The 23089-nt window shown below is 47.2% G+C and overlaps 1 protein-coding gene and 2 long non-coding RNA genes across 3 annotated transcripts in view; 1 reads left to right on the top strand and 2 right to left on the bottom strand.

Annotated features, from left to right (window-relative positions):
- Positions 1-32: 32 nt before the first annotated feature.
- Positions 33-4690, bottom strand: LOC308471720. The gene is made up of 4 exons (XR_013983119.1): positions 4132-4690; positions 1208-1921; positions 531-1002; positions 33-179 (listed from the first exon to the last, which is right to left on the bottom strand). It is a non-coding gene; the product is annotated as an uncharacterized lncRNA (long non-coding RNA).
- LOC308471689 lies at positions 4499-8619 on the top strand. Its single transcript, XR_013983086.1, has 4 exons — positions 4499-4633; positions 4822-4989; positions 6977-7038; positions 7456-8619. It is a non-coding gene; the product is annotated as an uncharacterized lncRNA (long non-coding RNA).
- Positions 7700-23089, bottom strand: part of OSBP (oxysterol binding protein) — a 25919-nt gene continuing 10529 nt past the window's right edge. Inside the window, exons 2-14 of the mRNA XM_080994316.1 lie at positions 22412-22620; positions 19394-19644; positions 15429-15627; positions 15121-15223; positions 13840-13894; positions 13157-13291; positions 12698-12943; positions 12319-12439; positions 11768-11871; positions 11447-11542; positions 10919-11097; positions 10088-10308; positions 7700-9693 (exon numbers count right to left, since the gene is read on the bottom strand). Coding sequence (XP_080850442.1) covers positions 9551-9693; positions 10088-10308; positions 10919-11097; positions 11447-11542; positions 11768-11871; positions 12319-12439; positions 12698-12943; positions 13157-13291; positions 13840-13894; positions 15121-15223; positions 15429-15627; positions 19394-19644; positions 22412-22620 — 2062 coding nt within the window. The 3' untranslated portion in view covers positions 7700-9550. The remainder of the gene's footprint in view (positions 9694-10087; positions 10309-10918; positions 11098-11446; positions 11543-11767; positions 11872-12318; positions 12440-12697; positions 12944-13156; positions 13292-13839; positions 13895-15120; positions 15224-15428; positions 15628-19393; positions 19645-22411; positions 22621-23089) is intronic.

Below are 23089 nucleotides of genomic sequence, written 5' to 3'. Positions count from 1 at the left end.
TGGCAGACCAACACGGCTACCTATCTGTTTCCTTTCTCTGTTTGCTTTCCATCTTTTCCTCTTGCCATTTTGAAATGTTCATCTTTCATCCATGTGCTCCCATCAAAAATCAACACTGTATAATACCTGTTCATTAAAGACCAACTCTTTTAGCACTGCTTTCTCTGAAAAGTTGTTTTCTGTAAATATGTAAAGGGGGGGGAATGACAAAAGTGGAGTTGAGTTGAGCAACTTTGGGGGGAAGCAACTTTGGGGGGGAAGCATGGGCGTAGCCAGGGAGGTGCAGGGGGCAGCAGCCCCCCCTAAATCAAGTAAATAAATAAAAATACTTAACTGACCAACTGCATCACAGATAACTTGGTTCTGCCCCCCCCCCAATATAAAGCCTGTCCCCCCCCCAATAAATCCTGGCTACACCCATAGGGGGTCTAAAAAGCTTAAAAGGTGAAATTAGTGGATGTTGTAGCCTTTTTAAGGACAAAACTTGGCACAAGAGGGTTGATCCACATGCACACAAGATTTGGGTTTACCTGCAGGGTGTAAACATAATGTATCATATTACAGCCTTAGTCCTCTGCTATCTGTAGAGCCAATCTGCTTTTTGATTTCTTCACCTTGTATCCAAACTGATGTTCTTCACCACACAAGGCACTGAATGATTTTCTCAAAAAGGAGCAGTCCGGTGACTGATTGGGTCGGGGTGGGGAGTTGGCGAGCAATTTGAAGAGCAGCAGCAGCAGCTCCCATTGGCTTCCATAAGATCCAACATTCTCTCAGGGGACTTTAGGGAGTCGGTGCTATTTCAGGAAGAGGAGTCCACGAGTGTTCCTCAGATACGTGCGAAGGATCCTGCACGAAGGATCTACAACATCGCACATCACAGAGATGTGTAATTTTAAGTCGTTATCCACTGCCAGTGAGAATCCAGCCATGCAACGTTAATGAGAAATTTATTTTGTGGGTGTGGGTGAGCGAAACATGACGATCTCTGTAAGCATTTTCCTGGAACGAAGAATTAATATATTTTGTAAGCGCAGCGTAGTAGCACGGGGAGAAAGAAACCATTTCAGCTGCCCAAAGGAACACTCTCCGGCTTTTCGCCGGAGTAGCACAGACTCTTGCTATTTTATTTCCCCCCCCCCCCCCACGCTAAATAATCCCGCCCAGACTGCAGGCGAGGCTGTTGAGCCTATGAAACCTCCCATACTAGCAGACTGGGCGCCTAGTGTTCTGGATAGCCGAGGGGTTCGGGCGCGGGGCTGCGGAGCCGCAAGGCGCCTCTGTCGCCGAGTTCGAGGTTCGCCGATGACAGGATGCGGCCCGCGGACGCCTGGCTTGACAACAAACCTGTGCAACCGCCGCACAGCCCAAACTACGGGAGAGATGAACCGCTGCTGCAGCTTCATCACACTGTACCTTTCATAGGATCGAAGGGGGAGGGAAAGAACAAAGTGAGCTGGGAACCTCCCCCCCCCTCAAAAAAAAACCCCACAACCTTAGATCACGCGTAAAAGTGTCCGACAGGCGACTTCCTGTGCAAAGCGAGTGAATTGGCAAAAGCAGGAAAAGCTCCGGATTTAGTTCTTCCCTTCAGGGCGACTCGCTCTATTTCAGCAGGAGACACAGCAGAACGCGACGGGAAGTTCTCCAAGGGGTATTGGGATGGATCCGTGCGGGATTTGTTTTACGTCCTCAAAAGTGACTCTGGTGGGACTCGAACCCACAACCTTTGAATCGCTGCGCCACGCTAGAAGTCCAATGCGCTATCCATTGCGCCACAGAGCCGCGGGTCACGCTCTTCCCTCTGGCTCTTAAAAGGAGACTTACAGGTTATTTTAAGGCAATCCAGAACGTTTACATGGGGAGGCAGAAAGCACTTGCTTTGCGTTTGGAATTGCAGCCAAGCCTGGGGTGGCGAGTACTAGAAGAAGAAGAAAAAAAAAAAGAACCGACATGACTATTGGGGTTTTTAAAATGGACTAATAAGAGGAACAAAATCTGTGCACCAGAATTGGGGTTCGAGCCTAGGCAGGCTTATGTGTCGACTGGATCTCAAGTCCTACGCCTTAGCCATGGTTTACAGAATGGCCCAGTGGCTAACTTTTATCACTCCTCAAAATGAGGTGAATAAGTTCAGTGTTCGAAATACGGCTTACTATGAAAGCGTCTTTATTTAACAAAGTTCACCAGCTATTAGCCAATGCTGAAGTTCTGATGCCTTAGTGAACCAGAAGCAGCAGCTAACCTAAGTCAGGCAGACAGACGGGGGACTATTTCCTGCACCTGTCCATTTTTTATTTATTTTTGGATGTGTGTGCGCGTGCGTGTGTGTTCACACCGCTCAAATGTATGGATCCATTTCTTCCTATAATACGCAGCTAACTGAAAGTTTCACTTTGAGCTCCCCCGCCCCCCATGAAAACTTGGAAAGAGCTTTCCGGTGCTCCCTCGCGCGAAGCGGGGGGAACTTTCTCCGCCTCTTGCCGCGAGGAGACCTCCCTGAGTTTTCTCGCCGCTTTTGTTGCCTCCTGCCCTCCAGACCGCGGGATCAGATGCCGGGAGACTTGGAGGAGTTTCCGTCTTCCCGCCCGACCCGAGGCAGCAACAAATGCAAGTGAAAGAAAAAAAGCCTTTCCTCCTAGGAAAAAAAAATCCTTGCGCATGTATCCCCGGTAGCCGCTTTCCTGTGCTCGAGCCCGCCAGGGGGAGGCGATCATTCCCAGGTTCAGTCCCGGAAATCTCTGGGTAAAAGGATCAGAAAGAAAGCAGGGCGGAAGCCCTCTGGCCGTGACAAAGTAAAAAAGCATCCCTGCCTGGACTCCATGGCAGGCCTTAGAACAAGAGAAAAGGAAGCCCAGGGGACCTCGACTCTGAGATTCAACCAGGGCTAAGAAACCGGCCTTCCAGCTTCAGTCTGCGACCCATCGGGGAGCCACGTGGGCTCACATGCCGCAAGAAGCCACTCCAACAACATGCGGCAAGGATTTTTACGCCACCTCTCCAAGTTTTAACTGAGAACGGGCTGCCTAGGAAGGGTTTCCTCGCCCTCTTTGCCAGGACACCGCAGACCCCACGGGTCTCTAACCGCGGCCAACTTAGAGGCGCCACTCGAGCCGCGGAACTGGTCCCTCTGCTTCGGCTGCAAGGCACCACTTCCGGTGGGCGGACGACGACTGCGCGGAGGACTAGAAAGAAACACCTATAGGGATCCTGCCAGTCAGTTGCCCTCCGGCCTGGCGTTCTATTTGTAGGGTTTTTCCTCAACCTGTGGGTCCCCAGATGTTGTTGAACTACAACTCCCATCACCCCTAGCTAGCAAGGCCAAAGATCAGGGATGAGTAGTGCTCCCCTCCCCTTTAAAAATGTTTAGGGGTCCTCTCATTTTGACTCAAGAAAATCGCCATTTCAGTAGTTCTAATCGGGAAAAATAAATACAGTAAATGGACAAAAGTACAAAGATTCACAAAATGTTTGGAGGAATGCGCCCCCCCCAGGAAAAAAGCACTGAATAGAAGATAATAAATACAATCAATATGGGGAACATTCGAACATTGCTCTTCTGCAACTCTTTTAAGTGCAAAAGCAGAAGCAGCAGATCCTGCGTCCTGAGCCCAGACGGCGTCCCCCATCCCCAGAGTGTTGAAACGGGTTGCCTTCAGTCCTTTGCTCACCCCATCGCTGCTAATATATCGGAAAATGCCAGCTTCGTCCCAAAAAGGGATGCCCCCTGCCCAGCGCTAGGTTCTCCGGCGCGTGATTGATACTGTGACCCTTCCAACATTTAAACCCCTTTGCTTTGCCCCTTTTAACTGTTCGTAGGAACCCCCATTGCCAACCCCGGAGCATTTCCAGCCCTTACTGCCGCGAAGCAGCGGACTTTTAGTGCAATGCCCGCATATATAACCACCATAATGCACAAAATGTCTGGAATCAGCTCACTCGGAATATATATAATAGCACAACTTAATGCAAATTCCCCAGTGGGTATTGGGATCTTTGGCAAATTTGTTTTCATCCTCAAAAGAAACCTGTGACTCTGGTGGGACTCGAACCCACAACCTTTGAATCACTTCACTACGCTAGAAGTCCAATGCGCTATCCATTGCGCCACAGAGCCGCGCGTTAGGTTACCTCCTCTGCCTTAAAGGACACTTTTATGTTACCTAAACAGTGGCCTCCATATGCCGGAAGTTTTCTTGGGGAGGTATAAAGCAGTTGCTTTAGGTTGGAAATTGCAGCTCCATCCGGGGCGGAGAGCAAAAGAAAAAGAGTTAAAATGACTGGGGCGGGGAAGTTTAAAGCGGACTAGCAAACAAAAGCTCCCTCTCTTACCAGAAGTGGGGTTCGAACCCACGCAGACATATGTCTATTGGATCTTAAGTCCAACGCCTTAACCACTCGGCCATTCTGGTAATTATGGTCAACTTTGAAAACACCATGAAATAAGCTGAATAACTTCAGCCTTTTGACGCGCGATACATCCGCCCCCCTGCTGGACGAAGAGCGTCTCCATTCAACAAGCTGCATCGAGTAGTAGCAGAAGTTCAAAACCCATCTCCTAGCTACCCTGCCTGCCAGGATTAGTGCGTACGACAGAGTACTACTGGAAGGGGCACGTTTCACACGAACAAATGTAAGAGAATTCATTTAGCACTGACGACTATAGTTGGCTAACTAGTAATAAATCTTACACTTTCACCAGACATCAGAAGGGGCTGTTTGGTGGGGGGGAAACTCAGATATGTTCTATGGAAGCACGCCATTATTCTTGTTTGCTTTCATACTGGAACAATAGGAACAAAGTTTGATCTTTACGTGTAGATAGATGCGTGCTCTCCGTCCCCACTCGAAACATTAGTGCCATTCTCAAACGAGGCCGCAAGGTGGCAGCACAACGAGCTGCGTCAAAGGCAGCAGCGCGCTGCGGGCGATGCTTCCTGAACAGAACTTTATCAGAAGCGAAGACAAAAAACATTGGGAAGAGAGCAGGTAGGTTTTTCTTTCGCCCTCCACCTGAATTAGACTGAAATTCTAGACACACCTACCTAGGAGTAACTACCGCTGAACTCAGTGGGGCTTACTTCTCAATAGACTTGCATAGGATTGCAGTAGTTTTCTTCCAGAATCTTTTAAAACATAACTGATTGCATTGTGCTTAATCTACTTTCAGTTATGTGCTTATATTTATCATGCTTGACTCCTTCCTTTCTTCCAAAGAGCAGAAGCCAGATGATACAGAAGTAACCTTTTGTCCTGGTTGCCTACCATGCAGTCCTGGTTAATTCAGAAGCAAGCCCCATTGAGTGCAGTGGGATTTATTCCTGGGTAAATGTGCATACATAGCATTGCATCCTTGGTTAGCTTTGTTTGCAAGCAAGCATTATTCTACGGGGAGATTGCTAAGGTGCAGTGAAGGCACACCGGGAGAAATCATAAATGATTTCAATCTCATGCTCTTCAGCTTTCCTGTGCCTGATTCCGACACTCCCACCTGTATTATCACATATCAGGGCCTGAGGTGGAAAACTCAAAAGGCACCTAAGTTTCATTTGACATAAAAGGAACCACTGTGGTGTAGTGGACTAGAGCCTGGGAGACCAGGGCTATCCCCACTCGGCCACAAAGCCTCCTGGCAACCTAGCACCAGCCACTGCCTCCCAGCCTAACCTACCATACATGGTGGGAGGGTCTAGAGATAATCCATAAAAAGCAGGTCTGTAGGCACTAGTCCACAAGTCTTGTCGCCCCCATCACTAATGTTCTGTGCTCATTGCAAATGTTATTTGAGATTCCGCAAATGGCTCCTAGTCCAGGGTTAGTGTGCCTGTTTTTCTTGCAACAGAAAAGTTAGATGGAAGAGGGTGGCTGAAAGGAGGTACACGCCACTTTCACCATGTGATGCGTCAGTTTTCAATTTCCAGTGAAAACTTGCTTTGAAAGTTGTCCTTAGCATAAAATCTTCATGCTAGCTGGTGCCTCCTCAAACCCATAGCAAGAAACATTATGGTGGATAAGGGCTGCAAGCACGTGAGGGGAGCACCTTAAGTCAAAGAACAAGAATCTGTATCTTGAGCATAATTTAATGCCATCTTGTCAAGCCTTGTCAGGGAAATTCCCTTGGGTGTTCAAGTATGAAAGGTAAAAGTAAAGGGTAAAGGGACCCCTGACCATTAGGTCCAGTCATGACCGACTCTGGGGTTGCGGCGCTCATCTCACTTTATTGGCCGAAGGAGCAGGTGTACAGCTTCTGGGTCATGTGGCCAGCATGACTAAGCCGCTTCTGGCGAACCAGAGCAGCGCATGGAAATGCCCTTTACCTTCCTGCTGGAGCGGTACCTATTTATCTACTTGCACTTTGACGTGCTTTCGAACTGCTAGGTTGGCAGGAGCAGGGACCGAGCATCGGGAGCTCACCCCGTCACGGGGATTCCAACTGCCGACCTTCTGATTGGTAAGTCCTAGGCTCTGGGGTTTAACCTACAGCGCCACCTGCGTCCCTATTAAGCAGTATAAAATGTTAATGAACATATAGGTGGTACTGGCAAAGCCCTGGCTGTTCTCTATCCTTCCAAAGAGGGTAAATCTCTTCAGGTAGCAGCAGGACAGAAATAGAGTAGCCAATCTGCAACCTAGAGAAAATCTCCCATTATTAATCAGCCATCCAGTGGAAAAGGAGAAAGCAGTCTCAGCTTTCCATTTTTCAAGCCAGCCACTCTTTGCACTTGGCTGGAGCAAACAGGTCTCTGTTTTTGACCCCAAAGATGGAAGAGGCCATAGATATGGGGCCAAAGGAATAAACTGGACTCTGTCAAATATTATACACAAGGAACCCTGATCAGCTCCCCGGACAAGATGCTAGGCACTGGAAGTATATAGAGTAGGGGTGGGGAATCTCTCTTCAGTCTGGGGGCCGCAATCTCTTCTGGGCAAACTTATAGAGGCGACACTAACATAGCCTTCTCTATCCTTTATCAAGGCATCATCCAAGTTCGAGGACTGATTCCAGCCAGGCAAAAAACACTCAAGGAAGTTGTGAAGGTAAGGGAGTAGTGTGGACTGGGGAAGAGTGCTAGGGAGGGTGACTTCGAGAGTCCTGAGGCCAGTGACAAAGGCCTGACGTCCCACATCCCTGAGCTAGAAAGACACTCCATTTGTCATCCCTGTCATGCCATGGAATCAGTCACAACTGAAACAAGTGCTACAAGTTTGCTTTCTAGGTATACTCAGTTTAAAAGCCTACTTTACCCTTATCCAGTCTAGAGTCCTAGCCTAGGGAAACATAAATGGTGATCATCCCCAGTATTTTCTCCACGGTCACTGATACTGACACACAGCACTGGGACTGAAGGAATCCCAAGTCCAGGGAGATTGTTGGCAGGGTTCAACATTTAGCAGAAAGCAGGCGCTGTCTGTCTAGTAAGCAAACAAGGATTTTCTTGCCCCTGCAAAAAACAGGACACACGCCTGGTGAACCTTAGAGATTTCAGAAGAGCCTCATCAGAACAAAGGCCAAATGAAAAGGCAGACAAACACCTACTAAGGTGCCAAGACAGGAGGAGACAAAGGCTCAGAGGTATGTGTGCTCCCTTCTTAATCTTTGCCCCTTAAACCAGAATAAACTGACAAAACAGGGAAGTTGAAAAGGACAAAGAAGTCAGTTCAGGCCTGATAGTTGAAGTGATACACACAAAAAGCACTCTTGGATATTTCAGGTTTTATTATTTAATTTAGTTTTCTTGGAAAAAAGACAATAAGGCAAAAAAAAAAAAAATTTCCAAAAATAGAATTGCAGGAATATTCTTTTAACGCCTGCCAATATCCTATGCAAGGATGTGTCGGCCTCTACAAGCTGCAGAAAACAGGCTTCAGACAGGGACTGAGCAGCAAAGAGCGCAGAGACCCCACCCAAAACCCCTTTCCTTCCCACTGAGCAGCACTGTCCTTTGCTGCTGGGGATGGCAGGGTTCACGGCCTCATTTCTACCTGCCAGCAAGGTGATTCCATCCCACCCGCAAGCATCCCAGGGCAGGAACACCGCCACCTCTTACCCCTTCAGTGGCTAAAGTTTGGAAGTTGAAAGAAAAACACAGAAAAGAAAAAGAAAAAATGAGGATAGGAAACACAGAAGGAAGGCACCTCATTGTGTGATCCTTAGCCAAGGGCAGGGGCTGCCTTATAGTCCATACATACACATACACACACACGCACCCCCCCCCCCGAGCGTTGGCTTGGCTAGAGCAGCCTCTGTGCCCTTGTCCACTTCAACACAGCGGCAGCACCTCTGTCAACCTTAGGATCCAGCTTTGGCAGCTGAGAGCAGAGCTGTCCCAAGGCCAGTTTGGGGAGTTCTTGCAGCCTCCTTATTTCACAGCGGGATCCATGGACACCTGGCTTGTGCCTGCACAGTGAGGAGCCTGATGCCAGTGAGCTCCAGCTCTGCATCAGATAGTGTTTTTTAAAATTTTATTTTAAAGAAGGCAAGGCAAGCAAACCATTGTTGACTGTCACGCTTTCTGCAGAGTGTCTCCCTGGATCCGGTGGCAGTGGAGGGGGACAGCTGGGGGCAAGTGTTACAAAATGGGGTCTGCAGGATAGGAGGTATAGGAGGGGAAAAACCAGAACAAAAATTATATCTCTTTTTTTCTCACTCTCTTTCTCTCTCTACATATATATAATATACATATAAACAGGTGCGCATGAAGCCAGAGGTTGCTTTAGGCAGAGGGGAGGCTGTGTCCTGCATCGCCGCTTTCCACCCAAGTGTATGTGGGGAAAATCTGAAGCCTGCTATGGGGAAGGGAGAACAAGTAAGTTTTATTTCCTACCATCGTATGAACAGCTGGTGATGTCACAAAGGCGGGTTCCGCTGAAACCAGAGCTACCTGCACCCACCCACTGCCACCACCCTGTGCCCGCTTCTTTAGGGCACAATTAGTTGCTTTGCCACCTGTGTGAACAAAGAGACAGTGGCTCCTGGAGAGAACTGGCACCCAGCTATCATCCTCCTGCCCACCCGATGTTTCAGAAACTTCTCCTGTAGGTAGAGTGCCACACAGGGCTTGGGAAGGAGGAAAAAGAGAGCAACCCTTATGGTCAAAAGGTCCCTGTATCTTCCCCAGCTATTCTCTTGGTGCATACATTCAAGGTCTTGACTACGGGCCCCTATCTGGAAGTAGAAAGGGAGGGCAATCCATGTAAGCACGGTGTTGCTCCCCCTCTTCCTCCCCAAACGTGGGGGGCTGCGAGCAGAACAATACTCTCTTTTGGGTGGAGAAATGGAGGGCACAGTCCTCTATTTCTACTTGTCCCCAGCCATCCAGGAATCCAGACACCAACTTCAGTTTCAATCAGCTAAGGCAACCCAGCCAATCACCACTGCTGGATTCTGCTTTGGGTGATTGATTCAAAACAAGTGATTGGTTAAGACAGACAGATTCGGTGAGGAAAGCACTAGGCAGGAAGTCACATGATCAGCCGCTCCCCCTCCATCCTTCTTCCACTACCCTCTTCTTTCCCCTCCATCCTCGTTAATAGTCCTGCTGCTTCCAGCTCAGAAGATGTCAGGGCACATGCTCCAGTCCTGTTTGTCTTTGCTCTCCCAGTAGCCTCCCCTGTACACATGGGACACCTCCTTGGTGTCAGGATCCTTCTTCCGCTCAAACCACAATGCTTTGTAGGGATCATAAGGAGTTCCTGCAGGGGAGGAAGGAAGGGGCAGCAGGAGAGGGAGGGAGGAAGAGAGGGAGAATTCTCAAATTAACAACAACACTGTGTTTTTTACCCGGCTGTACACCCCCCTCCTGGGACCTTATGCAGAAGGGCTAGCAAGAATCCCAATAAATAATCCCAATCATAAATAACGGCTTTGCAATGCAAGGCCCCAGACTCAATCCCAGGCACCTCCAGCTAAAAAGGATCATAGGAAGCAGGGTCAGCAACATCCACTCTGCCCAATATGCTGGAGAGGCATTGCCAGCCAAGAACAAACAAGACTCGGCTAGGAGGACCAACCACCTCACTGTACTTAGGCTGCTTCATATGTTCCTGTTGCCTTATCAGTGCGGGGGCAAGTTGGGCAAGCGCTTACCGTCCTCTGTCGCCTTCACGGCCTCAGCTTCACGTTTTTTGCGGGAGATGCGCTGCTTCTCCTCCAGGCGCTGCTTCTCTGCGTTGGCTTCATCCCAGCGCCCGTTCTCCATGAGTCGCTGGTCAGGCCGAAGCCTGCTGTCTGTGGGAGCAGTGCCACTTTCTGGGGCATTGAGCGTCAAAGCCAGCTCAGAGAAATAGTACATGTTCTCAGCGTTCTTCCTGCACCAAGGAAGGGGGGGGGGGAGAGAGAGAACAAATTCAGATGGCAGAAAGGTGTAGAAAGCAAGCTTAATCTTCCTCTTAGGGTGGCAGGAAAGATACGCACACATTATCTAAGACCCTAGGTCACCAACTCCTTTTCAAAGGGTCAGTATACTTGCACCCAGGGCTGTGTATTTCTTGTGACCACGCCACACAAACACAGAAGTCTGCAACCTGGAGGACTGTTTCCATTTCCTCTTAAAATAGGCTTGCATGTGTGGACAATGCCTGATGGATAAGGGAGGAAAGGTGAGGCTGGATTTCCAGGCTCTTCAGTGTCCTCCATTCTTTAGCCCATGACTAGCAGAAAGCGTATTTCCCGCACCCCACAGGACCCGCACACTTGCCATAATTTATACAGGTCTCAACTCACTTTTTCTTCGGAGGAACACACACAGTACACAAAGGCATTGCTGATTACAAAGGCATGCTCTAAAAGCAACAACCATAACCATGTTCTGCCATCCACAAAAGCCAGTTGAGACGACAGTCATATTGGTTACGCAAAGGAGAGCATGGCCGTGCACCAGCTCCTCACGGGAGGAGTCAGGCTACCTCCCTTACTCACGGGAGTGGGTTCCTCTTCCACAGCATGACCCTGCTGTCCTCTGCTTCGTGCGCTCTCTGCCGGCTGTCGCCACCATTCTCCAAACTGGTTGTCACCCTGAAACAGTCCATCTTCTCGTCCCAGGTGCCCAGCAACACAAAGTGCACTCTTCCTGAGGGATCTAACACCTCTCCAGTAACCTGCCATAGAAAGGAGTTCAAGAAGGTCCAGCAAAGTTACGTACAAGCCCACCCAGGCGTCAGAATTGCATTATAGTCTCCCCATGGCTAACAAAGAAGCTGAAAAGCACCCAGAGCTGTTCTCAAGAGCTGGTCTGCTAGGACTCCAGAGTGCAGCTGCAATATTCAAAGAACATTCTCTAGAGGTACTGGCTTAGCTGCCTAGGTCACTGCTGTCCATGTGACCCTTCCTCTTATGTAAAAGGCCCCTCCTACCACTAAACAGGCCTTTCACCTCTCTCTGTTGTAGACGGCCTGACATTGTTCTTGACATCCCCACAGTAAAATGCTTTAGTACAACATCTCTTACCTTTCTGGCCACATCTCTTGAAAAGTAGCTATATGGGACAAACTTGAGAATACACTTCTCGCTAGTCTTATGGTTCAGAATTTCAATCTCACCAGACTGGAAAGAAAAAAAAGGGAGGAATAAAGTCAAGCAGGTTCAGGACCATTTATGCAGTCCACTAAAATGCTTCTGTAACAGCTGAGCAGATCATCAAGAGTAGCAACTCAATGGGAAATATGGAAAATGGACCTCTAAAGTCCTGGCTATCAGAACTACCCTCCAAGCACACTTTGGGCTGCAGTGCTGCCTTCACAGTCCCCACCACCACCACTTTTAACTCACCTGGTCTATCCATAATTTGCCGACTATGATGTTGTGCACTGTGGTGGTAACCTTCTTCCATGTGTAGTGATTGCCAGATGCATGAAAGATACAGTGGATGGTACCTAGAAATAAGAATGTGCTTAGGATGATTTCACATTGATGCAGAATCCTTGCTAGGATGAAAAATACATCGAAGTCTAGTGCACAACAGCATTTTGACTCGGCTCTGGTCGATCTAGGTACCAATCCCTGGTCAGCTAAGGATGACCTGATTGCCCCGTTCTCCACAAATGCCCATTTTATGAGCACCCAAGCTACGCATGTGTTCTTAATACCCCTAAGGGGCACACAGCAAGGGTGAATGTGCTAATGAATGCCCTAAAAGGTGCTGTGCATATGAGATGCCCATCGTAAGTGGCTCAGCTATGTCCCAGACAGCCTGACTCCAGGCTGGAGACCCTGGACTTTGGTAAAAGATGGGAAGCACAGATGGAATTCCGTCTGTCAATGGGCACCATTAGCTTTCCATGTCCCTTTAAAACAGCAGGCACCTCAAGGCAAAGACTCACCAAGGGGCATAATTGAGAGGTATTTGCCACGGAACTTGCTGGTGATTTTAATTTCCTGACGAAGGGTCCAGCCGTGCTTGGAATCAGCATGATGGGCAGCAGCTGGAGGATGGTGGCTCACCTAGAGGGCAGGACAGAGAGAAGTTAAGGAAGAAGAGTGTATTCAGCAGGCGAGTCGCCAGGAATATGTAGAAGCAGGAAGAGCTGACAGCAGACACCCCCAACAGATACATCACCTGAGCACACTGACTTGAAAGGAAGTGCTACTGAAACACAACAGAACTTAATTTGCTTAAGACTGAAATGTATCTTCCATGCATCTGGAATCAATCAAGTATTCCAGCTCAGAGTCAGACAAGGGATGTGCCCTGCTCATCACCTGCTCACAGATGGAACGGTAGCCGTTCTCCTCCAGCCGGTCTAGCTCAAATGTTTCCCCTAAGAGAGGGTTGAATGGCTTGCTAGTGCGGAAGACTGTGGTGGAGTAAGACGATACGGTAAATGCAGCCACATAGCAGAGCTGCTCCAGAGAGCTTTCACATTTGGCTGCCCGGTCCAACAGCTCGTGATATTCCAGGTCCTCTGTGAGGCGCTGCAGCATAGATAAGGGCTCGTTGAAGTTCACCTGGAAGAAGCAGCAGCAGATGTTAGGCAGGGCAGCCACTCTGGGGCAGAAGTATGCAAGGCAAGTCTGGATGCAGCAAGCACACTCCACGTTCCTACAGAGTCTCATTTCACAGAGCTTGTTGGGTTATAGAGTTGTGGCTTCCCACCCCTTTCCTCCACAGGACAGCAAGCCCCAGATCTTACTACTCAAGCTAGACTTAAGGGGACTCACTGGCATGGGAATCTTGGAGAGTTCCTTGCCAATACAGTTCTTCATGATGCTCCACAAGTTCAGGCTGTAATTTGGTTTGTGAGGAATTCGGGTTCTCTTCTCCTTCTTGGTGTCTTCCATAAACTGGTGTTTATACTTTGGGAGAGAAAGGAGGCTAGTCAAGACAGGTGGGAAGGCATAAGCTGGACAGTGAATTCTATAGAGTCTTGTAAAAGAGGTTCCCAATTTAACTATAAGCCTTGGGCAAAGTAAACAACTCTTCCATGACTTGAGCACCTTCATCTATGCAGAAAGAGGTTCTTAGCCATGCCCAGAATCACTAAGCTCAGTGCAGTAAGACCAGTCCCAAATGGACAGAAACGTGGAACAAGGCAGAGCCTGTAGCCAACATTACCCCTGCTTTTCCAAGCCTTCAATAAGCTCCATCATAAAGTATGCCTCAAAGTATATTGAGCACTTGCAGGCTTACAGGAGAAGGACTAATGAGACCCATCAACCCTCCAGGTGGTGCTCTGCATCCCATCGTCCATGCAGACTGTGGCTCATTTAGGGGATGCACTGCTGAGGTACTCCAGAAGCTTGCGAAGGACCCACTTGTTCCAGCTATCTCCCTCTGCAGGGTCCCAACAGCATCTGGTGAAAAATGTTGCTTCCCTCCCCCTCAGATCAAAGACATGGACTACCTGCTCATCGAGGCTGATTTCACTGCTAGCACCACTGATGTTGCTTCCTGTTCGTCTAAAGGAATTACAGAAAAACACACCATGAGAAAACTAGGATGTTCCAGTTGAAATAATGTGCTATCAGGAAAAAAATATGCACAGAGAACAGTGCTGCCAAACACCAAACAGAGTATGTAGTTTGTCAGAGTTTGACAGCAAGTATAACCAGGGCCACCAATCTATGGATCTATCGATCTTTATTTATTAAGTTAAAAGGCAAAATAAAATTACCGAATGGTGCCCATGGACTACTTTTAAGGAGTCAGTGTAGTGTTCTGATTTGCCAGGTCTCCTGTTCTACTTTCCTCATTACTATCCTGTCCCTTTATTAATTTAACCTGCAATTGGGGGTGGGGAATCACAGCAACTGTATGCTCTTACATCTGAATAACCTAGAAGCATGAGACTGTTGTCTGGTGACAGCTGTACATGTTGTTTGGGTATGCGACAGAAATCTATTATTTCCATTTCTCTCTCCTTTGAAGCTGTGCACCGCTTGCTTGAGCCTGAAGTCACTGGCAGCCATACCCAACTAAATTACTGCAACAATGTGTTCCAGAAACATAAGCTGGCATGGAGCACAGTTGCCTAATTGCTGACAATGTAAGGTTGTCTGATCATGTTTCACCCACTCTGGAAAACAATGTTGTCTAAGCTGTCCTTGGGTGCAATTTCAGGTGCTAGTCTGGACCTTTAAAGCACAAAGTCAGTGGCAACTAACCTGTTCCCCTCCAGATTTTGCTGGACTCCCATCAGCCCCAGCCAGCATGGTCAACGGCCAGGAATGATGTGAGCTGTAGTCCAGAAACATCTGTAGAGTCACAAGTTAAGACATCCCTGCACAAAGTAATCTGGATCCTGAATATCTCAGCGAGCTCTCAGTAAGAGTGGACAGCATTGACTTAGGTGGACTAATCACTTTTATTTTATATTCAAGGGATTTCCTCTCCACCTTTTCCTCCACCCCTCTCCATTCTCTCTTCCTTTTTCTCCTTTGAAGGCTGAGGCAGCAAGATGCCCCAGTTCTATAAAACACACTTAACAGGGGAGGAACACACAGAACCTGCTTTGGTATGTTGAATTTCACCCAGGCAGTTTGTCCCCCTCTAACCTATGGCACAGGCTATGGGAGTGGGAAAGCATCAAAGGTGAGGGAAACACCTCAGTAGTTTTACAAGTTTGCAGTGCCAAAGGCTGATGGGTGCTAAGCTGTCAGCTGAATGGGAGAGGGGCGTCACTTACTTATGGCCCATGCTTTCAGGCATGGTGATGATCTCAGGAGCATCAAAGAACTCATTATCATCGTCTTCATCACTCATATCTCCCTTTGATGGGCAACATCGATCTGTAAGAGGAACACATGCTGATGTTATCTTTCTTGGTTTCAGTTACTAGTACTTGATTCCAAATACTTTGGGACTTTGGGGCAAACATCCCACAACAGAAGCAATTTTGAGTAGGAACCCACAAAGGAAAGGGCAATGGAGACTAGCAGAAGAGCTAGAGCTTGGCTGATAGAAGAGATGGAGGCCAAAGCCCTCCATTCCTACCTTTAGAAGAATCCATGCTGCCGGGGGCATTGGCTGGTAGAACTGTCGCTCCACGGAAGGCCCTTTCCAGGTGGTTGTGCTGCTTCGCCAGCTGCTCCAGGGTCTCCTCTAAACGGATGCGCTGGTCTCGCTCATACTGAAGGGACTTCTGCCACTTCTTGCTGTGCGTCTGGGCCAACATCAGGAAGTCTCGGCAAGCCTGTGGGGAGCACCAAAGCGAGGCGGCACTCACCACTCTGGTCTGTGTGGGCCCCGGACACTCGGCTGGCCCAAATGTCACTCCAGCTGTGAGGCCAACACTTCTTGTCTTGCTGTGCTAGTCAAACGCCAACTCCTGCCTTCATATAGTTCCCCCCATGGTGCCACCGGGTGATCACTTTGCTCTGTAGCATTGTAGGGCTGGCCCCGATTCTGGCCCCGATCAAGCTGCACTGCAGCGCCTCTTGCTGCCCCTGCTCTTAAAGTGGTAAGTGGGTCCTCTTGTGGGTTAACAGGAACTGCTGGGGACAGGTGCCCTTTCAGGACACTTTGCTCTTAACTGCCCCTCCCACTCGGAGACCCAATAAGCATTCACCAGTCTCCTAGCAACTTCACCATGGACACTCACTGAACAGAGATGCTCAGAGAGACATGGGCAGGGACACTCGTCTGCCAGAAGCCCAAGCAAATATTCCATGCAAAAGGCTGCAAACACGCCCCCAGCAAATAAATCTGGGCAAATCACAAAATACTGAAAATGTGACTCCTGGACCTTCATGAATTAAACAGAAGCTGTTTAAATGTTACCCCTAGTTGATTAATTTGTCCTAAGTGCAAAATGGAGCAGTAGTTACACAATAAAAAGAAAGGAAGGAGGGGAACTTCAACAACCAGTACTCAGGGGCAGGAAAGCTGAGACTGTGGTCTGTAGAGGGGGCAAGGAAGGGTCAAAAGTGGGAAAACCTTCCCAGGCTCTGCTCTAAACTCAGAGACTTTAAGCGGACTGTTTTAGTTTGAGCATTTGGGATAAAATGCTGTAATTTAGTATCTGTCCAGAAGGTTTTGTGGAAAAGCACACACTTAAAAAGGCAAAATAAAAGAATGCTAGGAAATTTGCCTGTCTGATAAGATGCTCTGCATATCTGGCAATGGAAATGCATCAATACAAATCTTGCATCCTTGCTTAAGGCAGCAAAATGAACAGACATGTATGGAATACTGTATTTACTCGAATGTAACGAACACCTTTTTTGGCCATATTACATAGTGAAAATTAGGGTGCGCTTTAGATTTGATGGTGCATTTCTATTCGCCAGCAAATACTTTTCTCGTTTCAAGGTTTTGAAAACTGAGGTGCGCATTAGGTTCAATTGCACATTAGATGCGTGTAAATATGGTATTAATGTTGGTCAAAGAAAGGTAAGACTTTCAGACCAAGTAATCCTTTGCTCCTAAATATATACCAAAACAGGTCTTGCCTTCTTTTTGACTTCCTTTTGAACCCACCTAGAGGTTTGCTATATATCTGAGGGGCAAAGGTGGTTAACAACAGAATTTATAGAATGTAGTTCCTATTCAAATTCTTGAGTAATCCACAGTGGTAGGCTTTTGTGGTATAAAACTGTCCATGCTTAGTTAAAAACTTTCTGTTTAAAAGCTATTGTGATGTCATTCCATCTTCAAAGAAGTGTATTCCAGGTTTGTATTTAACAACTTCTGGTAGCCATAGGCAACCAGGAATTCCACACTGGCAAGGAAGTGCACAGAATTCCATGCAAACCAGTAAGTGGGCTGGTGGAAAAGGGATGGATTGTTCTGATCCTGGTATATACCCAGCAAGGAAGCATAGCCCACTAGCTTCTTAGCTGGCTAGTAAACAATTTTGCTAGTTGGTAATTCTTGTTGACATATGTCTAAGGCTGTCATATTCCCACTTTAAGGGAGGGCTTCACCTAGTGGTCAGCTTCATTGTTACAGTTCGCCAGTTGCTTCAAAAACACCAATGATAGCATCTACTTGCCTGAGCAGAACAAGCTATAGCTTTTCTAGGAATGACTTACAGAACTTTGGGACAATTTAGAGGTCTTCTCCATATTTCTGGAGTGTTTGCATAAATCTTTTGCTTTACAGTTTACAGTTGTACCATGCCCTGGTCAAAACAGAAATCCTTCCCTGACACTTGAACCATACAGTGGTTGACCTGCAAAGGTGGGAGGTGAATTAGACTGTCACCTGATTTAGGCAAGGAAGGTGCACACTTATGTAAATCCCAGGAACATGGGATGCAGAAGGAAGACATGCAATACTGGCAGCGACCAGAGTTGAGTCCAAAGATAAACCCGTCTGCAATAGTCTCTACTGCATTAAAGTCATCCCAGAGTACAGAGTTTGAGGAGCAACAGTAGACCGGAATTTACCAAGAGGACGCTCTCAGCTTTGATACTGTGAGACAGTAGACGGTACTTTGCTCAAGTGAGCTGGTAACTACTGGAAACTGGAGAGAGGAGCAAGTTTAAGGACCAAGAACAATACTACACAAAGTGCAACCGCATGTAGCTGTTTGTTCCACTGTGCCCAGTTGAGCTCTCCCCCACAGAATTGTAGCTCAGAGCCTTTCTGGGATTCTGACTGCTCAGGGATCTCTTGCCCTCTTAGAGACACTTCTGGATAGATTGCTGCCACTTGAGGCTCAGGTGGCCTCGGTGGCATGGAGTGCCTTCCATCAGCTTCAGCTGGTGGCCCAGCTATGCCTCCATAAGGAACAGCCTAACTTCTGTTGTCTATGCTGCTCCGGTAACCTCTAGGTTAGTGCAATGCACTACACATGGGGCTGTCTTTGAAGATGGTTTGGGAAATGCAGATGGTGCAGAATTCAATGGCCCAGTTGCTCACTGGGCAAGATGGTCTGAGCACATCACACCAATCCTGGCCTGACTGCACTGGCTACCAATTTAGTTTCCGACCCCAATTCAAAGTGCTGGTTTTGACTTATAAAGCCTTATGTAGCTCAGGACCTCAATGCCTCCAGGACCGCCTCTCCCTATATGAATGAACCCAGAACCTGCAATTGTCATCTGAGGAGGTTCTTCATGTGCCCAATCTGCAGGAGGTCTGGAGGGCAGCAACACAAAAATGGGCCTTTTCAGTGGTGGCTCCTTGCTTGTGGAATGCTCTCCCCTTCATTGTGTATCTTTAGGCAGTAGGCAAAAACATTCCTTTTTTGTCAGACCTATGGCTTTTTTTGCATAGGTGAGATATTTTAATTTAGTTTTTTTTAAGAATAGAATATTAAAAAGACTTTTTAAAAATGCTGGTTTAATGCGTGTATGTGTTTGCTCAAAATACTTTAAGTCACATTGAGTTGCTGTGGCAAAAAAGCAACTAATAAATAATATTTATAATATTTATAATAATAATAACCCCCTTGCAAAGTCCTCAAAGGCTGGCCTGATGGCAACCCCCAGTAGATGGGAAACAAAGCTACACCTGTGATGCCATGGGCCTGGGGATCAAGTCCGCAAAATCTCAGCATCCTACGGCCCTCAGCCCTTAATTCTTCTGAAGGCTTTCTCTTGACACTTCTCCTTTCTGGTTTGCTCCCCGATTGTAAAAATCTGATTTGATGTACTGTTTATGGATTACAATTCCCATCATGTCCTTTTCTTATACTGAGTCATGCCTTCAATGCAATTCTTTCGACTGGCCACAGTGTGGCCACACTGGGCTAAGAAAGCACAGCCAACTAACTACAGGGGATTCAGGACGAGCAGAAGCTTATATATTTTGCTAAAATGGGTGATGTCACAGACGGCTTATAAATCCAAAACCCACCAGATCATCTCTCTCTTCTCAAAAGAGGGAAATGCTGCAGTGGCTCTGAAAGTTCTACAATTAAAGCCTGCAGAGCCAATGATCTGGGAAGCACCCAGCGGCCCCCTTCCCGCCGGCCGGCTCAGAGCCAGAGCGTCTGGCAGCAGCACACTTACATTGATCATGGCATTGGACGTGATGCGGAAGAGGGTGGCGCGCTCGTTGACCTGCTTGATCTTCTCGTTGCTCTCGGCAGGCAGCTTGAGGGTCTCCAGTTCGCTGAGCGAGCGCTGCAAGGCCGTCCCGTGCTTGGCTATCAGGTCGTTGCAGGTGCTGAGATCCTCCACCTTGCTAGAGAGGGTGCGTAGGGTGTTCTGCAGTTCCGTCTTGTCTGTCTGAGACACTGATTCTTCATCACCCGACTCATCTGTAGGGAAAAGGCTGCAGCTTTTAACACCTTCAAGGCAAGGCTCACCCTAGAAGCAGATGCATTTCCAGGTCCTCCTTTATTCTCAGCACTGGCACCTAGCTTCAGGGAGCCTGTTTCCTCTCCCCACCCCCCACCATTATGTGATCCCTTTCCATAGTCCAGTGAAGATACTGGCCAATGTTGGGGCTACAGGTAGCTAACAGGGAAATCTCTCTTGCCAGTTCAATGGTTTGTTGAAGCAAAGGACAGGATTTCTAATCCCACCCCTCCATTTTAGCAAGGAACTAAGGTGTAAATTGTGGTACTACAGATATTATTGATTTCAGGGTTGGTGGTGTTTTGTTTTTAAAAATCCTTTTCTGAGTATATAGACACAAAGCAGTGGAATCAAAGCAGAAATCAAACTTGCAGTGATAAAAAACAATAATCCCAAAGCTAATTGGGAGCAATAAAGACAGTATAAATATTCAAAGGGTAAAGATCATTGGGAACCTCTGAAAAGTAGCAGCTTTAAGGTCTGATTTCACTATCTGTGCTCCTTAAAGCAGAAGTGAGAAATATATTGGCAAAACCAAGTATCCCACGCCTACTGTATGCAACACCTCCTAGTTGCAAGCCATGAGTCTATTTATAAGAGTTGTGATGTTTAAACACATTTCTCCACACTGCTAGATCATGCCATTTCTCTGGAAAGTCTTACATTGTTCGGAGCCCAATCTCTTGTGTAACTTTCCTCCCTCCAACAGTGGGTTTATAATGTTAGGAATGCTCTGGCGAGTGTGTGGGTATAGGTCTTTCTCTTGCAATACCAGAACTCAAGGTTACCCTGTGAAACCGATTGGTGGTAAGTTCAAGACAGGCAAAAGAAAAGCAGCTGTTTCTCTTGGAAGTAGTTAACATATGGAATTCAAACACCGTAAGCAACCATTAAATAAAAATGGCCCCTTGTTTTTCTTTGAAAAAGATTGGACAAAATGAATTTAGAATGTGTCTTTTAGGTATTATTAGCAATGATACTTAAATGGAACTCGCATGCTCAGTAGCAAGATGTTGGAGATAAACAACAGAAGACCCATCTCTCTCTCTCTCTTTTTTTTGGGGGGGGGGTACATTGGAGGAAGACCATCACTTTTCATGCCCTGTTTGTGAACTTTCAGAGGCATATGGCAGGCTGCTCTTTAAATGAGGAACTAGATGGACTTTTGGTCCAACTCAGCAAGACAGTCCTTACATTCTAGTGATTAAAAAACACACACAAATGGTTGGCTTACTCTTGTGCTTCGTCACTACCAACAAGTAATGAGTCCCAAAGTAGAATGATAAGGAACTTACAAAAAACTATCCGATCGGATGGGGGAATGTCTGCTGCAAGCAATCAAGAGAAATACTATTCAACAATGAGACATGAAATCGCTGAGGGGAAGAGTACATGAGAGCACAGTATCTAGAAGGCAACATTTTGAGTGTCAACATAGCAGATAAATTAGATAGACACGCAAACAGAGAGAGAGAGCAGGTATTAACATTTGGGAGTCGGAGTTTCAGTATCATGAGCTTGGAATATCATGCTGTGGATAATGACGATGCACACAAATAAATGCCTCTCTCTCCCATTATTTCTTTAGCTTTAGGTTTAAAAGGGGATGGGGGACCGGGATACTGAAAATTCAACAGAGCTAAGAAGGGCTAATATTTGAAACTCTGATGCCTAAGTCACAACACAATCTAATGTTACTGGGCAAAGGACATTTTGTTTTGAAAACACTGAAGAAATTCTTTCTGGTAAAGTTGCCAGATACCTCTTCTTTTTCTTTAGAATTCTATGAAAATAAAACAAAACCCCCATCAGTAGCTGGTGGCACATTTTCCACTTCTTTCCCCTTCTACACAGAGCAAATATGTCCTACAGAGAAGAGACAAACATGTTTGAGACACCAGGTGGGGGGACCCAGGAGTCGAGGGACCAAAACTCCTTCAATTCAATGCATGATTTATTCAATACAAAAATGGACATTGGGCACTTGCTTTTGACACTTATTTTACCTAATCAGATACATCAGCTACTGTCAGCTACTGACAGATGCTTTAGCTCAGGAGCCACCAGATTATAATGTGAGGCTCAGCTGATTGGGTAATGTGCAAAGCAGATTTGGTACTGACTGCTAAAATGCACTTTTGGTTTGGGAAACAGAAAGCTAACCATTCTGAAAAGCCTGATGCTTAAAAATATAGCCACATTTTCCAGAGGCCTCATGCTATAAACCACAATGGCCCCAAGTGGCCTGTTTCCTCGGTATGTCACACGCACAAGGCAAAGGACACCGAGCAATTTGTATGAGTAACAAACATTTGGTGTTTGGCAGAAAACCTTGCCCCAAGGAGTTGGAGCTCTAAATAGGATGGAACAGGACAAACTGGAAGAGATGCGCCCTCATGTTAACCCCATGGCCTAGAATAGACTAGGAATTGTTCTCTGCAGGTATTTTAGCCTATATGCGTTTCACAGGTGAGGCTACCTACCAAGGGTAGCCCAAAATCACAAACAAACAAGCAGGGTAGGATGAGGAGAACAGAAGACTCAGCTACTTCCTGTTTGCTCCAGTGCTATTAGCCAACACCAAATCTGCTCAGAAGATCTCATTTCTCCATTTGTCATATTGATTTTCCTGGGTGTCTCCCTCCACAATAAGCTCTCTTGAGTTTCTCAGTGCTCACCCACACCCACCTCCTGCTTCATTTGCACTGCCCTGAACACACCCTTTACCTGATTCTGCCAGCATCTTGACAGCTTTGGCCTTGGCCAGCTCTAGAGCTGTGACCCAGCGCTGCCTCTCAACCTCTGAGTTGGCCTTCAGGTGGTAGGTCTGTGCCCCTCCGTTGGAAATGATGAAGTTGCAGGAGTCCTCCACTGTGATGTTAGCCGTGGCCAGGTTGATGGTTCCACGGCAGGTGTGTCGCATCTCTGCCTTCGATCTGCCAGAAGGACAAAGTAGGAGGGCGGTCACCAGGGCATGAATAAGCACAAGCTTCAGAGGTCTAATCTCAAGACGCAGAATAATGAGACAAGGGCACCACATTTGGGAACAGGCAGCAAGTGAGAGTCCTAGGTATCTGTCATTTCCAGGGCAATAGGGAATGATGGGTCAACAGCTACAAGGAATAAACACCACTGTGTTTCCCTGACTGGTATGTAAACTGTCTGCTGCTATTCCCACATGTAGGTAGCTGTCTGAGAATGTCCACCACAGCAGATTGCTGAATGGGAGCCACCTGATGCCATGAGATTCAAATAATAAAAAAGGCAGATGTCTAGTTCTTGAAACAATGGAAGTCAGCTAGAGGGGAGGGGGCAGAAATGTGCAGGTGGGATTTTTTTCAAAATGAAAAGATTGAGAACAGGAAGGGGATTGGCTGGAAACTTAAGTGGACTGCGATAGTAGCA

The sequence above is a fragment of the Podarcis pityusensis genome, assembly GCF_964106645.2.
Source record: "Podarcis pityusensis genome assembly, chromosome: 1".
Classification (NCBI taxonomy): Eukaryota; Metazoa; Chordata; class Lepidosauria; order Squamata; family Lacertidae; genus Podarcis; species Podarcis pityusensis.
The sequence above is the reverse complement of the archived record's forward strand: the minus strand, read 5'-3'. Positions and strand labels throughout refer to the sequence as shown.